Genomic DNA, 20,348 nt, shown 5'->3' with positions numbered 1-20,348 from the left:
AACGTAAGTCACATAGGAAATACAGCATGAAGAGCATGGTCCCTGTGCTGAAAGAGGTTCTTCCGATTCCTTTCCCTGGAGAGAATGGGGAATAGAAAGATGAAAGACTCAGTTTAGTCCTCCTACGACATAACTTCACTTACGACTTCAGTGCTTGCCTTTCTCTCTATCTAAACTCTGCAATGACTTTTCTATAGCCTTAATTTTTAGCAAAACCTTCCTGGGGAGCACATAAAGGAAAGTTGTCCTCAGGCTAACAATCATTTTTTAATGTGCTTCTCAAAAGAGTTGATTGGTGGTCATCTCGTCAAAGATCACGTAATTTGCTCTGTTTTACAGGGCATGTGCAATCCTAAAAATCTGTTATACCAAAATTAGCTTTTAATTTAATTGGCAAGTATTCTGTGTGACTTCACTGCTGACAGTAAATGGTGTTTACGTAGGAAGTAAATGTCATTGCAGACGTACTCTACTTGAGACTGTAGAAATGGTCTGTTAGTGTGTGAAATATACCATGTATCAGCATTTTTACTCCAATTAATTTCAATTACAGACATAAGACTTGGAGAAAGTTGGCAAATCACTTCTTGTATAGCATGTGTTGCCATAGGTATAGATAGAAATACCACTGCAAAGCTAAATTAATTTAGAAAATTGAGTGTTAATCGGGAAATCTCATTTCAGACGTGTCCCAGTAGCATGGCAGTTTTTATTGTCTTGCCTGCGTCTTTGGTTATCGGACATCTCAAACTGGATGTCTTGAAAATTAGATACTTTCAAATGAGATGGAATGAAATGCAGTTCAGTCCACTGCACTGGATAGCTTTAAAATTATGTGTAAAAGTTCAGTGTAGTCATAATTGTTGCAAAGTGTTTTGTGGCTATGGAGGGAAAGTACTGCCCCATTGTAAATTTCGAGTGGTTTTGGTGATGAAAGTGTAGTGAAGTAATATAACTGAAGAATGTCACCCTCCTGTTATCCAAGAGGAAATGAGCTGGAGGTCAGCTGGTTGGTTCACTTCCGATGCTCATCAGATGCAGAAAATGCTGAATAACCCATGAGGTTTTGGTAACTGTGCAGCAGTGTTCGTTGTCAGCGTTGGCACCAACGTGATCCTTTTTGGAAGGGGAGCTTAGATGAGATTATCTAGCACCCTGTCCAATCACATCTTGAAACTTCCAGTAATGGGGACTCTATTTGTCCCTGGGGAGGTTGTTCCAGTGATTGATTGTTCTCACAGTAACAAAAATTCTTATATCGAGATGAAACCTCTCCTGGTGAAGCTTGTACCCATTGCCCTTTGTCTTCTCCATGTGGCTCCTTGTGAAGAAAGAGCCTCCATCTTCTTTGTAGCTGCCCTTTAAGTACTGGAATACTGTGATGAGGTCCTCCTGAACCTTTTCATCTCCAGGGAGAAGAGACCTAACTCCTTCAGTCTTTCTTCAAGGGGGAGGTTCTGCAGCCTTTTGACCATCTTCGTGGCCCTCCTTTGGACCCTCTTCACTCTGTCTACCTCGTTTTTGATTTGTAGGGACCAGAACTGGACACAGTACTCCAGGTGTAGCCTGGTAAGCGCTGAGTAGAATGGGATGATCCTCTCTGTCTCTCTCTCTCCACAAGTAATGCCCCTGTGGCTGCAGCCCAAGATGTGATTTGCCTTCATTGCTGCAGCAGCACACTGACTCAGAGTCAGTTTATTGTCCACCAGGACGCCCAGGTCCCTTTTGGCAAGGCTGCTCCTCAGTCACACGGACCCCAGCCTGGTTTGGTTATGCCATCCCAGGTGCAGGACCTTGCGTTGTCTTTCTTAAATTTCATATAGTTCTTGCTAGGGAACTGCCAGAAACCTCAGCAGTCTCTAGGAGAAATCATCATGTCATTGCTCCGAATATCTCTGCCCTTGTTATCAAACTAGTTTTAGAAAGTTGGTAATTCTGTATTAGACCAAGTTGTCCTGATTGCCTGTTTTTAAAAAAAATAATCACATCAAATGCTCTTTGCAAGTATACCTTGTTGAAAAATGGAAAGATAGAGTTGGGCTCCGGGTAGTGGTCCAGCCCACCAAACCTTCAGCTTTCAGGTGTAATCCTGAGTTACTGCTGTCAGCTTACTGCATGCTGTTCCTTCATTCTTTTCTCATTCAAACTGTTTGCAATAAATAAAATAATTTATTGAGATGCATTGCGTGTTTGGAATGGTTAATTAGGAAATCAATAATTTTTGGAATACTAGCTGTATTGTTTTTCTTTATTTGAAAAATTCACTGGCTGTTAGGGTATGAATTGCTTATGACTGACATTTACAGCTTTTTTTGCTGTATTACTTGCTTCTCACCAAGTCTTCAGTGGTTCTGTGATCTTTGGCCATTGTTAGCTGATAATTTTAGCTAACCAAAGAAAGCCTACACTGGTTCAGATCAAGGGTCTGCATGGCCCCATACGTGTCCCCTGGTGTGATGCGGAGCACCATTGAACAGTTTCCCCGAGGACGCCTTTGGGCAGTGGTGGATGCTGTAGGGTCTGTGTCCCCTTCTGGTTCCTCCTTCCCCATTCTGATTCTTTGTCTCCCCCACACAACTTCTCTGGGTTTCATCCATTACCCCTGACATCCACTGGTTTGTCCACACCCTGCCCAAGGACCATCCTTTTTTCCAAGGATGCCCAAGGACAAATAAGAGCAGAGACTCTTCTCTCCCACGCTTCGTTGCTTTTACAGCATCCCGTTACTGCATTTTTATGTGCCTCTGCTTCGTCCAGCCGCTCAGAGCAGCAGTGCTGCTCCCAGCTCTGCCGCTCTGGCTCTGCCTCTCCGTTCAAACCTATAAATCAGTCTCTCGATGAAATGTGTCTTCTACAACATGTGCAAGACTTGAGCGTTCTTTCTGTCTGGATAGGACAAAAAGCACTTATGTATACTGCTCTTTGTGTTTTGTTTCGTTTTTTTTCTAATGTGGGAGTTTCTGCATTGTATTGTGTAATGGGAGAAAGAACATGTTTAGGGCTTGTAGAGGTTTTGGGGGTTTCTCTGGTTTAGTTGTGTTCTGGGGGTTTCTCTGGTTTAGCAGCAGGAGTGGTGCTGCCCCTTGCTTCAGTGCTGCATGGCTGCACCCGTGAATTCAGTAGCAAAAGCCAAGCTCCTGGTGGGCCTTGTGGAGTCTTCACCTCGTGGGTGTTGTCAAGGTTGCTGTGGGTAGAGTTTAGTATTTTGTGTATGTCATTTTTATTAACTGTTAGTCAGAACTGGCTTTTACGCTCTCGTCCTCTGCCCTCCCCTGCCTTCTCCCCAGCGTTGCCACCTCGTGAGCTGGCCTTCGCTGCGTCCCAGCAAGCGGGACGGGGTGGACCCTGTGTACCACCTTCAGAAGTCTCACATATGTTTAACAAAAAGCAGTCCAGGCTGCTGTCGCTTCTGGGTTTGTGTGGCAAGGCAGACTACCATTAGGACAATCATCTGAAGGACTTAATTTTTTTTTTTTTTTCCCCTTTTTTCCTATTGCAATTTGCAATATCTCTTTAAAAATTCCCTTGTTGGTTCAGGTTTTTTTGGTGTAATCACCGACTGTATTTTCCTGACTCTGTGGGAGGGCAGAGCTGTAGGTGGCTGTGCAGACCATAACTTCTATTTTCTTAACTTCCTTTCACATACAGCTCTGAGCCGCAGTATGGCGTTTCAGCGGGGGGGGGGTTGTGCTAAATATCTCTTTGTTGGGAAAGGTCAGTCACAAGGATGTGCTGGCACCGATGTAGGGACTGGCTGTGCCAGCGTGTCGGACGCACTTGTATTTGAATTCCAGATTATCCCTTCTTGTGAAAAAATGTAATTGTTATGGTTTAAAGTGGCAAGTAAGTGGTCTATTTCTGTACTGAGTGTTTCTTGGAATTTCACAGATCTTCAGGGTTTTCCTATATGTGGCTGCTGGGGCACGCAACTACTCAGAAGGTAATGCAGGTATATATGTTTGTGCCTGAAAGCCTCTAACGTGGACATAGGTGAACGTTGATATTTTGAATTTCTTTCCCTAACACATAATTTTTCAAGATATTGATGTGTTTGTAACAAGTTTCAAAGTTTCTCTCACAAAAAAATCATAGTCAAATAATAAAGGAACGTTATTCACCGATAGTTAAGGCAATGTTATAGCACTTTCAGCAACTTCACGACGACATCCAGCAAGTCCTTCCCGTGTCCGCTGTCATGTTGTTACAGAAACACCCTATCCGTGTATTGCTGCTTAGTGAGCTCTGAAAGAAAGAACAATCAGTTTGGGTAATAAAAATGACATACCAAAGACAGAAGCTGTGATTTATTTTGGGAGATGGAGTAGAGTGGCAAGCAGCACTTTAAAGGTCACTTGTCTCAAATAAACCTTATCTCTCTCTCAAATTTAAAGAGATATTGTAGTGTTTCCTTGCATCTAACCTACATTAAATGTCTTTTACAAGAACATATTGCGGAGTCCAGGAGGAGCATCGTACATGCCCATGTGCTGTATAGGTGATGGAAGTGAATGGGAGTGCTTGGCAGGGGGAATGAAGATCAGTTGTAAGTTGTAAGTGATTAATGAGTTGATGAGAAATACTCCTTCGGGAAGGCTAGTGGTGTTTTAAGTTGGTCTTCAATGAGTATTTGTGAAAGTGGGATGCAGAGTACATACACAACTTCTTTATTTTGAGAACCGTGTCTTGTTCCAGCAGTACTTCTCAACCTGGGTATACAGAACGGCCTTCATCACAAGAATCTCAAAATTTAGACTAAATTAGGGAAGAAAAACTGTATGTGGCAGTGTGTATCTGTGTGTGTGTCGCTGTCTTTGAGCCAGAATGGGCTTCAATAGCACCTGTTTTGGTTGAGAGCAGGCATCTGCCTTGTTCTCCTGGGCAATCCTGCAGAATCGGTTCTGCCGCTTGGTCCTGCTCATTTTTTTCCTGGAGCCATTTTGAAAGTTTGAAAATCATTATGAATCTGGATAGCAGGGAGCTTAAATTAGATTTCCTTGTGTCTGTATTATCACAGTCAGCGTGGGACTTGCTCATGGATGGAAAGAAATCTGATTGAAGCTGAACTCGGAGCTGGTTGTTGGAATAGGGAGGTTATAAAGATGGGGACAGGCTGAGGAGTTTGCAGCAAATCTGTGGTCTTGTTAAGCTAGGGGTAATGAATCTGTGTGAGTTGATTTGTTCCGTAATTAACTAAAACTCCTGGATTTTTCAGTTACACTGACCTCCAGGGTATCAGTGACTGCCCGCAGCCCTGCCTAGTAATTTGCCTGCAAGTACTAGGTTGCTGCTGGATGTCATCCTCCCTGGCAAACGATGCACTGACCTTGCTCGTATGTGCCTTTATCTTTTTCCGTGGACGATAGCACTGCGGTGTGTTTGCAGAGGAGCCGGCTGACGTGTGAAACTCCAGGGAGCAGAGGAGCAGTGTCACCCTGCGGCACACGCTGCTCCGGCCACCCCGGCTGCTGCTCGCTGCCGCTGAACGCTGTAGCGGAGGCAGCAGATGGGGAAAGCCAGAAAACAACCTCCATCAGCACCGTGGTCAACATCGTTGAAGTATCGGTGGCTTAACTAATGTCCAAATTGCCGCAGGCTTTAAGGAAGCTAATGTAACACTTTCTGCCTCGTGTCCGTTAGAGGATAGATAGTGCTTTTCTGTACATGGCACAAAAAAGCGTAGTGTAGAAGTATTCATTTGGATTTTAAAAGTAACCAGCTAGTGCTCCAGACCAGAATTAAATCTCAACTTCCCTGCTTCACTTTCATACTTTGTTGTTGTCGATGCTTAAGAGGTCACATCTCGGTGTACGTCAGCTCTTACCGCATGTGCTGACAGATAGCGAGCGTACCTTTTGGCCGCTGGATTGAATTTTGTCAGCTGAGTGGTTTGACCTTTTTGCCATTCTCAAATCCTGAAAATAGATTTTTCAGCCTGTAAAACTTTTTGGTGGCTAAACATAGGCTTCAAAGTGTTGTGTTTCCTTTGTATTTGGATCCAGTTCACTATTTTATACCTAATGCTTGGAGGTTTTTTTTATGGGAATTAGTGAGAGTTTAGCAAACTTTCTCCTTTTCCAAATACATGTGAACATAGATATTAATTTACAGGTTGGATATTTTATACTTTCTTTTTGTAAGTAAAATATAAACAAAAGTAGAATAATGCAAATATTAGGATACTGAAAAATAGTTTTGTAGTCTTTCATTTCCCAGAGTTATTTTGCAAGTAAGGATCTGTGCTGGTTTTTAGAGCCCATAGGATGGTCGGGTTTGAGGAGTGATTGCCAGTGAGAATGTGATTGGGAATTACAGATGACACAACATCCCCCATATTCCTCATAACAATTTTGATAATCAAAATTATGTTACGTGTTTCAGAGAGGCTCTCAACTTTCTGTTTTCTGGGGGTGGGGAAGGTTTGGAGAGACCTACAGTGCCGCTTACTGTTTCAGAAAATATGTGAACAAGTATTTGGTAAAGTGCTTCTCTTGTGTGTCCTTCAAAAATGGACATAAAAATGTGATTCCAAATGAAGATCTGGTTTCCATTTCCCATAAGTTTAGTCAGTATTTGTAAAGTTGATATTGGATCAATAACATTTGTACAATACTGTCTTTTAATTCGTAGGACTGAATATCTAGTGGCTGATAGAACTCTGGAATTTTGGGTTTTTTTACAGAAGAAACTGTTTCATTTTGATCATGATATTTGATGCTGTCAGAGTAGTTTCGGTTTTTTTTTTCTGTATCAGAACATTTTTTTAAAGGAATAGTATATAATTTTATCATTTATAAATGGTAAAAGTATATACACTTTATCATTTTATCATAGAACCTGATTCTGTAATACAATGCTCTTTCCATATAGTTGAGTGTAAATTTAAAAAATATTAGAAATATATGTGATGGAAAATAAATGCGCAGCTGAATTAAAGGACTGGTTATTTTATAGTATTCTATGTGGCTTTGATTCTTCAAAAGCCTACTACTGACTTACTTTTTTCAATAGAAAGAACATGTTTGTGGTCTTTCAGTCATGCACTAAAATTTATATATCTATATACCTGTGTTTGTTTCCAGATCGATGTATAAAGTACTATTGTACATACAGGTACCAAGAACGTGTAATATTCTTTCTGTGTACTCATTTTCTTAAAGAAAATTCAAAGCATTTTATGGACCAAACCCGTTGTTTAGATTACATTACTTGTTGGTCTGTATTGATGTTTTCTAAAGGTTATTCTTGAACTAAGACATGAATTGAATTTATGAACAGGACTCCTGCTTCATATTGGATTGCAGCGTAAGCTAATGTTTAAGACACTGGGCTCTTTGGCCAGCATCATCTATTTGTCATCTTATGTGCTCTTAATCCTCTTGGTGTGTATCAGTTAGCTATAAAGAGGCTAGACCTTTCTTTTATAGAAAGGTGCATCGTTTTCTATCAGCCGTATAAAATCTGAATGTGATTGGGCAAGCTTAGTCCAAATTAGCTTTTTCTCAAAATGTACGTCAGTTGCAGGTGGATATTCAAATGTGTAACAAAAGTTTCATGAATAACTTGTGTTCTTAAATCAGACTTATACATCTTGTTTTCCTTTCTTTTTTCTGTCTTTCCCCAAATCCATTTTATTTACAGCTTCCAGCTGATCTTACCAAGATGCATCTTACCGACAATCCTCATCCTCAGGTGACTCACGTCCCTTCAAGCCAGTCGGGATGTAGCATTGCCAGTGATTCTGGGAGCAGCAGCCTATCTGATATTTATCAGGTAAAATTGTGTTTGTTTCTTCTTTTTTCCTTCCTTGATGTTAAATGTTCCATAAACAAAACGAGTGGCCCTTTATCCAAGACTCACCACCTCCACAGCCACACAGAAGTGAAACAAACTTCTTGTAAAGCTCTTTTTGTTGCTTTTCACATCTTTATATACCTACAAGTGTGTTGTGGCAAGTCACATTTGATGATTTATAGGATCATTTTCCTTCTTTCTGCAATGGAACAAATTTAATGAAATCATTCTTGTGTTTCAAATACCTTCCTTGATTATTTGTATTTATTGTTAATAACAGATGTTCTGTTCTGCAAACAAAAGCATGGTAATAAATGCACTCTGCACTAATCAAGTGTGAAAATTCTAGTGTTGCTTGCTGAGAAAAAGAGTTGTCTGAAATCCAGAGATAGCTTTCAGTTGTTTACAGATAATATACTTACTAAGTTACCTGTCTTGTGTCAAATTGCAGAGCTAGTTTCATGGGATTTTTTGTTCTGGTTGATGAGGGTGCGCATCTTGCATTTGTCTTGATCAGTAATTTCACAGCTTTTCCACTTTCAGGTTGAAATCTGACTACAGTACTGAGTATATAGCAACCGTTGAGCACAATGTAGGTGTAACGTGGTTTTAGACACCTGCTCCCTTTCCTTGGGTACTGTCCGGTTACTGTTTCTATACTGGAAACAGATTAGCGATATATCTATTTACAGCAAAGTATGGCTAGGTAACTCTAAGGCATTAAAAACAAAAATCCTTTTAGAGCGTTAAGTGTCTCTATGCATTTTTGTCTTATTTAATCTATTACCTTACTACTTCTTTAGATGTGCTTGCTGCCAGCTAGGTCAGGAGTAGCTTGCATCCCTGAGAGTCTTTTCAAAATGCTCTATGGATTCTCTGATTTCTGAGAGAGTGCGCTGGAAGTTGTTGTTATTTATCTTGGTGGTTTGTTTTTGTTGGTTATTTTTTTTTTTTCAATTATGTTTTCTGAGTCACCAGAATTGATTGAAGTAGTCAGAGTCACCAGAACTAGTCTATGTATTGTACCTTAACGTCTCATATATTAGGATGCTGATGGACAGTTTTCCTGACCATCGTCTGCCTGCCTGTCTACCTGAGTAGTTTGGAGAGGTTGCTCTGAGTGAAAAGCACTTAAAATATATTATTGATTATGAAAATATCATTCTAGTAATGAGTGAATACTCTGTCATGTGTGGTTAATTGCATTTGAAATGTCTTTTGTCCACTCTTCAGAAAATGCCAAAAGAGCATAACTGCTAAACAAGTAGGAATTGTATAAATAAAAGAAATAATGGAGAGGCATATTTATGTGCACTGCATCAAACAAACAGAGGTGAAATATATTTTTGTACCCTAAGGAATTATGAATTTATTAATGTGAAAATCACTGCAGATTTTCTATTAATTTTGAGGAGTGAGGACCTTTCAGGTAGGAATCTTCTGTTCAGTGACATTAGCCCATCTGTTTTTGCATCCTGCAGAGAACATGGACATCTGTAAATTTTGCTGAGAATTTCTGGCCAGCCAGGGTGATGTCTGAGGCAGGTTACCACTGTTAGACTTACGTGAGATCTTCAAAGATAATAATACAGCAATATACGATCATAGCTACGGTGTCATTAATCCTGAAAGATAGCATTGGAGAATTAAGCATTTGATAAACTGTGGGTGAAGAGAAGATGTGCAACAGGGATGTCATGAGGGGGGAAAAAACCCCCCAACAACCCACTGGTTCTTTTTCCCTTCTAATTTTTTTAGTGAACTTTTCGTGTCTTGTTCTTGTATGCATAATGTGCGAATAGTAACCTGTCAAAAGATGGTGGGTATGTTATGGTCTTTATCACAGCAGCTATAACAGTTTTGGAGAAGTCTCTTACTGTTTGTCACCCAGCTATAAGTGCATGGATAGATACTGTGTAATAATGTCATGGCACAGTATTTAACATAGCATTATATTGCGGTGATGCATCAATATAGAGAGATTTTGAAATCAGAGAGAAAAAGTGTTTCCTCCAGTATTCCCCCATGATATTATGAAGGCAGAGAATCATTTTGATACGCAATAAACCTACATTTTGAGTATAATGTATTGGCTCAGGAGCTGAAAGCATTTTTGGTACATTAAAATACAGCTTTTCATAAAGTATTTGATGCTTTGCGTTTGCAGTCAGCTTCATAGCTATTACATGCCAAACTCTCTAGGAGTATCATTAATGTCAGCAGAGGAAGAGCATTTTTGAATAATTTTGATTAATGTAGGCTTGAAATGACCTTTTGAATTAATGGTATCTTAACATTAATTTTTACAGTAAGTAGTGCAAATGTAATTCCAGAATAGGAAGATACGATTAGAATAGTAGAACCAAAGAATGAAACAGTTTTTATTAAGGTTTGGAAAGGGTTTCCGTTCATCTGTGTACACTATATTCATGGATGGTGTTGAAATGAGGTTTCACTTGTTCCAGCTGCTTCTCAGGCCAGGATGTTACACAGGAAACGATGAACACAAAGCTTAAGGTGAGATCAGCAGAAAAGGAGTCCTGCCTGTAAGCACTGCCCTGAGCATATTGTATTAAACCCTCAGTTAATTGCAGAAGCTTATGAAAATAAATGTACGAAGATACTTTTCTCCTGTACTGTTACTGCTCCCTGTTGGAGCTTTCAGTCTTTATGTGTTGCAAAGTCCAACTTGCTTGGAATACTGCAAAGCAGCTGTTGTTCTGTTGGACTGTAGACTTTGTTTCTAAAATGGAGAAAAAAAAGAAGTTATTCCCTGCCATTTTTAAAGCAACTTCTTTAATTTGCTTGAAGTGTGGGGGGGTTTTTATTATTATTATTTTTTATTTTTTCATTCAACCCATTTCTGACAGCATGCTTAGTTTCAGAGTTATGGTGTTTAGACAGATGTAGGGGAAGCTGTGTGGTTATGCATACAGAAGTTGAAATGAGGGATTATAACTTCTGCAAACAGCTGCTTTGACCTGTAATAGGTATCCTCAGGGAAAATTAATTCAACAGGTATTACAGAGTGAAAACATCTTTCTTTGCCCTTTCACAGGACAGGCTTTAAGGCGGCCAGCCGTGGTAACATAGGTAATCCAGATCATACCTCTGGATGTAGGTGGGTAGGGCCTCACCTGTGCTATAAGGAATTAGTTGCCTGTATCAATAGCTTGCAATGCTGTTCTCTTAACGACCAGAAAATTTGTGTCTATTTTCTCTTATCTCTTTAGTTCTATCAGTGGTATGCTTAAAGTTTTCTTTCTCTCTTTTTCCATTTTAAAAATCTTTCAGTTATCACTCTGGCAGTATTTATTATTTGTGGGCAGCAACGTTATTGCCCAGCAATAATCCCACTTGTGTTTAAGGTTTTAATATTAAAATGGATTATCTATAAAATATGCATCAGGGAGTGGGCCTTACTGAGGGGTTTTCTACCAATTCTGAAAAAAAGACTTGGACATTTTTCCCCTGACAGAATTGACCTGAGAGGAGGGGGAAAAAACCCCCTCGCTCTTAATAGCAGGTTACATCAGGAGTCATGAGTACTAAAATACATTATCATATGGAGTTATTCCCACACAGGAAATCGTTTACATGAGGCATATTTAATACTTTTTTTCTGTCAGTGTATGCTTCTGATACACATTGTAGTGAACTACATATCATTACCACCAAAACTTTGCAAGGGCTGGTTCTTAGGTCTTTGGCTTCCAAAGCGTAGGCCAGTGTACAGGACGTCTCCATAATCAACGTTTGGCAAACGTAGCTGAGATGTGTTAATTCGCAAAATTTGCAGTGCTATATATAGAGTAATAATAGTATGATTTTAAAATAGCAAGCAAATATCTTGACAGTAAACTGGTGTTAACTTTCTGGATGATCTACGTGACACACACCATTTGAGTCTGTTCCTGCTGCCTTCTCAATAGATATTCTTGCCCTATAGACCCAATCCTGAAAAATCCATATTTGTGTAAGATTTGAGTATTGCAGCTTCTGGTTTCATTTTGTAAATTAGTAGTTCATAAATGTTTTTGATATTTGATAATGGAAACAGCTGGGGCATCATGTTTGGGAAGAGCAGCTACTTGTGCAGACAGCTTTATGAGCAAAATCCTTCCTGTTCCTTCCAGCACTGCCTGACCTGCCAACGTTTTGTCAGCCATCTGCACATAATCTTTGAAACACAGCTTGAGGACCATATCTTATTTCGTAGATTGATCAAATTATAACTTACTTATCAAGAAAAGAGAAGTTTTGTTTATTGTCCTGTGTAGGATATACAATGCAAATTTTAAAAAATCACTTTTCTGTAGAGCCTATAGCCTCAGTTTTGTTATCTTAGCTTGAGGTTATCAAAGTGGGAATTAGTACTGTAGTCTGTTTTACACTCTGCCTGGGAAAGTTGATATACATTGTGGCTATTAAGATGAAGAAATGCTAGAAAAGTCCTTGAATAAAACGCTGTACTGCTCATGTGCTGCTGAGACTCTCCAAGCACAATTTGCACTTGGGCTTAATTCCAAAACTGTTAATGTGAGCTACATAAGCCAGTAAAGTGATGTAATGTAAAACAGATTTAACCCTATATATATTGTTACCCTCCTCTGAAAGAAATATTTATGTTAAATCATTTAAGCCTTATTTATTAGGTTTGCTGGCTAATTATTAAAATGAGGACAAGCTCAAAGGTCCAAGGTTATATCTAAAACCCAGTATTTTTCTGTCTAGTGAAGGAAGGAAATGCTGCTCCTCTGTCAAAGTGCTGGGGCTTGCATTAGCCGATCAACATGGAGCGTGTAGGAAGATGGAGGCAGTGCAGTCTGCTGTGATTAAATCACTTAAAATGGGTGTTGTTTTTTATGAAGCAAGGAAGGCAGGAGACCGGCATGGCTGAGTAAGGATCAAACAAAAGTGCAAGAAGGAAATGCACACAGTGGAACCAGGGACACGTACCCTGCGAGGAATATAGGGACACTGCCTGGACGTGTGGGGTTGGGATCAGGCAATGTAAGGCACAATTGGAGCTGGATTTGGCAAAGGATGTGAAGAATAACAAGAAGGGCTTCTAAAGGTACATTGGTCAGAAGAAGAAGATTAAAGAAAAGGTACTTCCTGCCCGCCCATAAATAAGACAGGAGAACTAGTGAGATGGAGAAGGCTGAGAGATTCAACAATTTTTTTTTTTTCCTCAGTTTTCACTGGTAGTCACTCTTCCTGCATCTCTCAAGTCCCTGAACCTCGATGTGGGGACTGGGGGAACGAAGTCCTTCCCATGGTAAGAGAAGATCAGGTTTGAGACCGCCTGAGGAACCTGAACATACACAAGGCCATGGAACCCAAGGAGATGTATCCCAGGCTCCTGAGGGAGTTGGCTGATGTAGTTACTAAGGCACTCTCCATCTTTCTTGAAAAGTCATGGCAGTCAGGTGAAGTCCCCAGTGACTGGAGGAAAGGGAATAAGACTCTGGGGAGACTTTACTGCAGCCTTTCAGTACTTTAAGGGGGCTTATAAGAAAGACTTTTTTACAAGGGCCTGTAGTAACAGGACAAGGGGCAATGGTTTTAAACTGAAAAAGGGTAGATTTAGCTTGGATATAAGGAGGAAATTTTTTATGATGAGGGTGCTGAGGCACTGGAACAGGTTGCCCAGAGAAGTTGTGACTGCCGCATCACTGGAAGTGTTCAAAGCCAGGTTGGACAGGACCCCATCCTTTATTTTGGATGTTTTGTGAACGTGCAGAGTATTTGATGCATTACTTTGTGACCAGTGTTTTTGTAAAATACCAAGGATTTCTTTTAAAGTGAAAGTGAATATTGTAAATGTGTTCATTTTAAAAAAATAAACTCAGTTTTCTGCAAGTCTGTATATAGTTGCCTTATACCTTTCAGTGATACATCTTGTTCAAATTTTTGAATTTGAACAGAAAAATGATTTGCATGCTGGCTTAAGCTAAAAAAAAAAAAGTAATTGAGCAACTACTCTGTGGAAATTGAAAATTTGAAATGACATTTTTTTTTTGCCTTCCATCTGTTTGGAAATTTATTTTCATGCAATTACATCATTTAAACTTTACATAAGAAATTATTGCAAATGATTCCTATGTGATTCTGCTTTCTGTTGCTAGCATTGCATTCTCTTTCACCGTTGCTTCATGTGTCTGCTCAGTGTGATGTCTATATTGCCATCTATTGATGCCAGTAGAAATGTGTCTACAGGCATTGGGTAACCAATGGTGTTATTGAATTATATTATTTCATTAATAATACAGACTCTCGACTTGTGAAAAAACATGTTGTTTACCTGAGTTCACAAGAAGGAGTAAATGCTATAAAAAGAGAATCAGCCAGTAGAAGAAAGAATAGTCATCCTTATCCTCCCCGCCCTCCCCCCCCCCCCCCCCCCCGACATACTTGCTCTGTGCCAGGATTAAAATCCTTGTTGTAATACTAAAATTAAAAATTAGATCAAATCTCTTTCATTTTAGCCACTCAATCTGCTTTGTTTTTTCCTGTGTCATGTGGTTGGTATTGATGGGTTTATACTGCCTGTAGTTCATTGGGGGTGGAGAGGGCTATAAGTAAAGACAGAGAACAAATGTCCCGGTATGTTAATTTTGTTTTCAGAACTTGTGATCATAATTCCTGTAGCATGGTGTTGCTTTATGCCAGTGGTATATATTTGTACCATCCTGTAACTGTAGATTTCAGCATAATGTGTTTTTTTCAGTGTTCAGAAAGGGAGCTATTACAATTTCTAGTTTGACTTGTTGGCCATGGAATTTCTTTTGTTGTATTAGCTACCTAAGATAAGACCATAAATCATTAAACTGAAGACATTGAACTCTTTGTCTGATGGATGTTTTCTTTGTAGGCTACAGAGAGTGAGATGGGAGACGTTGATTTAACAGGTCTTCCAGAAGCACCTGTAGACTCTGAAGATGAAGAAGAGGAGGAGGATGAAGATATTGACAGAACTTCAGATCCACTTCTAGGGCGAGACGTTGTACGAGAGTGCCTTGAGAAAGAGCCTGCAGATAAAACTGATGATGATATTGGTGAGGAGAAAAAAAAAATGTCTATGTAAAACTATATCATGTAACATCTGTAAGAGACGCATATCTGAAAACTGTTTAATGAGTTAATGTTAAATGTATATCCTCATAATTATGAAATGGTGCCTTCCAGAGATCACTTTGCTCTAGTTAATTGAATGATTTCTCCTCTTACTATCTGAGAGAGTATTTGTTCTGAGAAACTAAGTATTTTAAAAAACAGTCTTTGAGATGCTTAAAGTGTTAAGTATTACAGTCACTGTATATGTTGACATAAGGGAGGGATAGGAAGCAAGGTAATTTTGGCTGCCTGAAACTGTTGAATTAGTTATTAAATGTCAATGAGAATATACTATTACTGCGGTGTAGACTTACGTAATTGTAACTGGAAAACATTTAAAGAGTAAAATAATTTACTGCAGTGTTTAACTAGAAATTGTCATTAGTTTAATAGTAAAATTTGTGTTATGCTATATACTTCAGATTACTTCTCTAAACACTGGAAAGTCATTTCATGCTCCTATCAAGCTTATAATTACTGTACTGTAAGGGTATTTTTAATTTTTCTAAATGTTTGAAGCTGAAGTGCTTTTACACTCTAGCCAGATTGCTGCCGTAAGAGTCAATCAGAACATGATCAGACTGTAGAGCCGAGTTCTGTTTGTTGATGACAAAATGCATACTGGGCTCATTTAGCCACAGGCACTAATGGGGATTGTAACACCACTGAGCAATTTTTCCATGAATTGTGGAGGATAAGGTATCTAAGGAACCCCTGGGCCTTGCAGTCATCATACCTATGTTTCCTTTGTCTAACAGAGCAATTATTGGAATTTATGCATCAACTCCCTGCCTTTGCAAACATGACTATGTCTGTGAGAAGAGAACTTTGCTCAGTGATGATATTTGAAGTAGTAGAGCAAGCAGGAGCCATCATACTTGAAGACGGCCAAGAAGTAAGTTACTGCTTGCAACACAATTTGAGTGCTATAGGCAGTAAGTTAGCAAGGGCATCTGGAGGCGAAGGGCTGGAAAATCCGTTTCCCATCTCCGCACCTCTCCCGCACCTGAAAGTTAGAGAATTCTTCTTTCACCGTGACCCATGTCCAAAATCCCCAAACCTTAGCCCATCCCTTTGGTGGGAGACTCTGCCTGGGTGTTACTATCTTGTTCAAGACTTCAGTGTGGCCAAGTATAGACATAAACCAACATCCAGTATGTTGTTATCAGGTAAGTGCTAACATCTGGAGGAGTTTATTTCAAAGATTTTGTGGCATAGAAGAATGCATCATTTCCATTGGTAAAATAATTCTCGTCTTATAATTTCTTTTTTTTTTTTAAATACTAACATGGAGAGGTATCCTTGCCCAACAATGTAGGCATTATAACATAAATGTCTAAATTAAGAGCAGTTCCCATACATATTCAGTGGGAGGAGACAGATGTTCAAATTAGTGGTCAGGCTCCCAACATAGGTGCTCTGCATCACTATTTTGAAATCTCTCTCTGTCCTTGGATGAAGACATCTGGAATGGCCATAGGAGGTCACCCTTCCAGGAAGACTAGGTAGATTCTCATCTCTGGTAGTAACCAAATGAGTACCCAGGGGAAGAGTGTTCATTCTCACTAAACAGTATAAATATATCGTAGCAATTAGCCCACCGATTAAAAAAGCAATCTATTCATCAGCATTCATCCCTACTGAACTAGTTCTGAAATGAATGAAGAATGCTGAAAAGCATTCTTGTTTCAGTCATCTTTATTGCTTGCCTTACAGTGCACATTTTTGGTGAATTAAATGTTGCAAAACTGTTGTGACAACAAACTGGAGACGCAAGACTAAGCCTTTGAGATAAGAGCATTGGAACAGCTTAAAGAAGTTGTTGAATTAGCTTCACTTTTTAAATTTGTTTTTTACTTCCTCTAGCTTGATTCTTGGTATGTTATTTTAAATGGCACGGTGGAAATCAGCTACCCCGATGGGAAGAGTGAGAGTCTCTGTATGGGAAATAGTTTTGGGATTACTCCCTCTCTGGACAAACAGTACATGAATGGGGTGGTCAGAACCAAAGTAGATGATTGTCAGGTAAGATTACAATCCGGTACAACTAATTTGTATTTTTAATTATCTAATAAAAGAAAACAGACTGCTTTCATCTTAAGGCATGATCTTTATTGCAGGAGCAGAAAAAAGGAGGTTGGTATTTTCTGAGTGAAGGGCTCTGCTGATGTTGAGTTAGTTGTACACTCTTTAGTAGCTGGGATTTATTTCATGCTGCTGTTGTGTGAGAAACAGGAACGTCTGCTTTGTGCTGCAATGTAAGCTTAGTCCCCCCCAGTCATGCTGTGTATGTGATTGACGTGCAGCAAGAACAGATAAATAGGAAATACCCATTTCCACTTCTTATAGGCTTTGTCCTCTATGTTTAGCGCATTCAGACAACCTTTTGGAGATGTAAGAAGGTGACCAGTTCCATTTGTCTTCTATTTCTAACTTTCTCTCTCATGTAGCTGGGCAGAACAGAGTGGGGTTGGTATCAAATGCTATGCTATCGTGATTGTGTTGAAGCAGTGCAGAGATATGGGAATACAGTCATGTTTTGGATATTTATTAACAAACCTGTGTTGTTTGGGGGCAGTTTGTGTGTATAGCCCAGCAAGACTACTGGAGGATTCTGAACCATGTGGAAAAAAACACTCATAAAGTGGAGGAAGAAGGAGAAATTGTTATGGTAAAGGAGCACAGGGAGCTAGATCGCAGTGGAACCAGAAAAGGACACATAGTTATCAAGGTGAATTTCTTTCTATGCTTTCCATTAATCTATCAAATCTTTATTTATTAGTAAATAAATACAATTTTGGTTTGATTCTAGAACACATACTCAGTTTTGTCTGTCTCGGCTCAAAAAAATGATTGGAAGGAATTTATATTATTTTACAAATTTACTTCCATCTACCTTTTAATAAAGTTAGGCCTCTTCAGCACATATACTGAGTTTTGTATTGGGAGCATCCTTTGTGCACCTTTATGTATTGACCTGTTTTTTGTAATCTGGAAGAGGAACTTAAACTGTTTACTAAAAATAAAATTCAAGGAAGTTACTAATTGTGTTAGCCAAGTATTACCTATGCAAAGCATTTGGGCTGAGAGAAGCATGAAGATTTGATTTAAACACGTTAGTGTGTTTTACCCTGAGTTTGCCATAACTGAAACTTGAAAAGGGAGTGTACTGTTCACATGGTTTTATGTTAAGATACTCTCTAGAGAGAGGTAGTGACGAGAGATATCAGTTATTTTTTGCATTTAATTTTTAAGGCAACACCCGAGCGACTCATCATGCACTTAATAGAAGAGCATTCTATTGTGGATCCAACCTACATCGAAGATTTCCTTTTAACGTACAGAACGTTTCTAACAAGCCCCCTGGAAGTTGGAAATAAACTCTTGGAATGGTTCACAGTGGACAGCCTCAGGGATAAGGTTGGTTTGAGTCTAAGAGGCTAGTATTGATGGTGAAAATGTCTCCAAATTGATTCCTTTTTGTATTGCTGATAAACTAGGATTATGTTCCAGATATTTTTTATGAACTATTTTAAAGCTAAGTATTTTTCACTGGTATCAAGAAAGGATTCTCCAGTGTGTTGTATGTGTATAGCATACTGTCCTAAATTAGGTATGGCGCTGCTTCTCTTCTGCAGAATGATAAATACTGTTTTCTGTTTAATTTGAAGATGTAAATGCCAGTCTCTGAAATCCCTTTTCACCGGAGATGTAGGGAAATTGTGTTCGTGATCTCTTGGACATACCATCTTTCTTTTCACAACAGCATTGTGCTTGTCTTCCACAATTTTCTACTGTAGGGCTTTTCAGTGTATTGAGCACATTTTGTATGAGCAGCTTATTACAAACTCTGTACTTAAAATAAGCTCTGCTCAAAACAGGTGCAGTTGATAAAAATGCTTCCATAAATAGAACGAAGTTCAGCTCTATGTAACTGTATGCACATACACATGAAAAATGTTCATAGTCTGGAACTTGTATCCATGTCCAATTTGTTGAAAATTATGGCAGTAAAATTCTTAGCCAGCGGTTTTATGTGTTCTAGCTTTGAGCTGAAGGAAACCCAACAGACTATCAAAATGCTGAATTTTTTTTGCGTAGGAAATTGTCTGGGGTCTTTTGCTGTGGTTACTGCTTCTCTTCTTACCTTTTTCCATGCTGTTCATTCTGGCAACTTCTGTTTTTTTAAGAAAAGGAAAGTAAAAGAAAATGTCTCAGCAAATAAAAAAGGAAATTGTTTATTTTTAGAAGAGAAACTGCTATAGATTAACCTTTTTTTATAACATGGATGGATAAAATAGATTTCAGACTGATTTTATTTTTTTCACAGGTTACCAGAGTGGTCTTACTGTGGGTGAACAATCATTTTAATGACTTTGAAGGAGATCCTGCTATGACTCGATTTCTGGAAGAATTTGAAAAGAACTTGGAAGATACGGTAGGAACAAAAAAGAATAACTGTCATACTTTCTAATGTTATATGCTGTCATTTTCCAGTGTGTTACCAGTGACTAACACATTGTAGTCTACATGTCTTAACAGTCAATAAATGGCTTTTAACATGGACATATTTGTTCTTAAATATACATTTAGACATAAAGCCCATATAAAATAGTACATATGGCACTCATTTATATGTTTTTGCATTACTGCAAAAGAGGACAAGCTTTATTTAGTAAGACTTGGATACATGGCATCGTAAGTCCTTTTTCTGGCACTTGGGGTTTTTTTCACAACTGTTTTTCCATTTCTTCATTTTGTGTCTTCTGTGTTACAGAAAATGAAAGGACATCTCAGATTGCTGAATATTGCCTGTGCTGCCAAAGCAAAATGGAGACAAATTACCCTGCAAAAACCTTCTAGAGATTCGCCACTGTTTTTCAGCCTCCTTGGAGGAAGCGACAAGGGTTTTGGTATTTTTGTAGAGACTGTGGAAATGGGCAGTAAAGCAGCAGAAGCTGGACTCAAGCGTGGTGATCAGGTAAAAAGCATAAAGTTAATTTAAAATATCCATCTCTTATTAAAAAAAATTCTGGTTCAACCAACTGTAGTGTTCCCAACAAAAAGAATATGCTGTTTACTAAAAGCAGACAACTGGTTAGTATTCTCTTGTAAATGCCACAGTTTAGGTTCAGTTTCCATGTGTTAAATGGGTTTCTATTAAATAGTTTTCAAAATATTTAAAATATGTAAATATTTCCAGAATGGGAAAAGAAACAGAATTGTGGTTATTTAGGAAACTTTCTGATCGGAGATGTGGTTAAGTTGAAGCTATCAGATTGTTTTGTTGGATTGATTCCCACCTGGTGTAAATCATCCCAGTTTACTGAGGCTGGTGGAACAATGACAGTTCACACCAGGTGAAGATCTGGCCTCTGTTGTAATAGCAGTTCTGAGGTTCATGATCCACCATTTTTGATTCGGGTGCAGTTCCTAAT

The 20,348-nt window shown here is 39.0% G+C and overlaps 1 protein-coding gene across 6 annotated transcripts in view; it reads left to right on the top strand.

Moving 5' to 3' along the window:
- RAPGEF6 (Rap guanine nucleotide exchange factor 6) overlaps positions 1-20,348 on the top strand; it is a 138,316-nt gene that overhangs the window by 75,584 nt on the left and 42,384 nt on the right. For all 6 annotated transcript variants that reach the window (XM_082324318.1, XM_082324322.1, XM_082324317.1 and 3 more), the window contains exons 8-15: positions 7,639-7,770; positions 14,669-14,852; positions 15,669-15,805; positions 16,777-16,935; positions 17,489-17,641; positions 18,166-18,330; positions 19,241-19,348; positions 19,688-19,891. In XM_082324318.1, the coding sequence (XP_082180444.1) occupies positions 7,639-7,770; positions 14,669-14,852; positions 15,669-15,805; positions 16,777-16,935; positions 17,489-17,641; positions 18,166-18,330; positions 19,241-19,348; positions 19,688-19,891 (1,242 nt within the window). The remainder of the gene's footprint in view (positions 1-7,638; positions 7,771-14,668; positions 14,853-15,668; positions 15,806-16,776; positions 16,936-17,488; positions 17,642-18,165; positions 18,331-19,240; positions 19,349-19,687; positions 19,892-20,348) is intronic.

The sequence above is a fragment of the Platalea leucorodia genome (assembly GCF_965183815.1).
Source record: "Platalea leucorodia genome assembly, chromosome: 11".
Lineage (NCBI taxonomy): Eukaryota > Metazoa > Chordata > Aves > Pelecaniformes > Threskiornithidae > Platalea > Platalea leucorodia.
The sequence above is the reverse complement of the archived record's forward strand: the minus strand, read 5'-3'. Positions and strand labels throughout refer to the sequence as shown.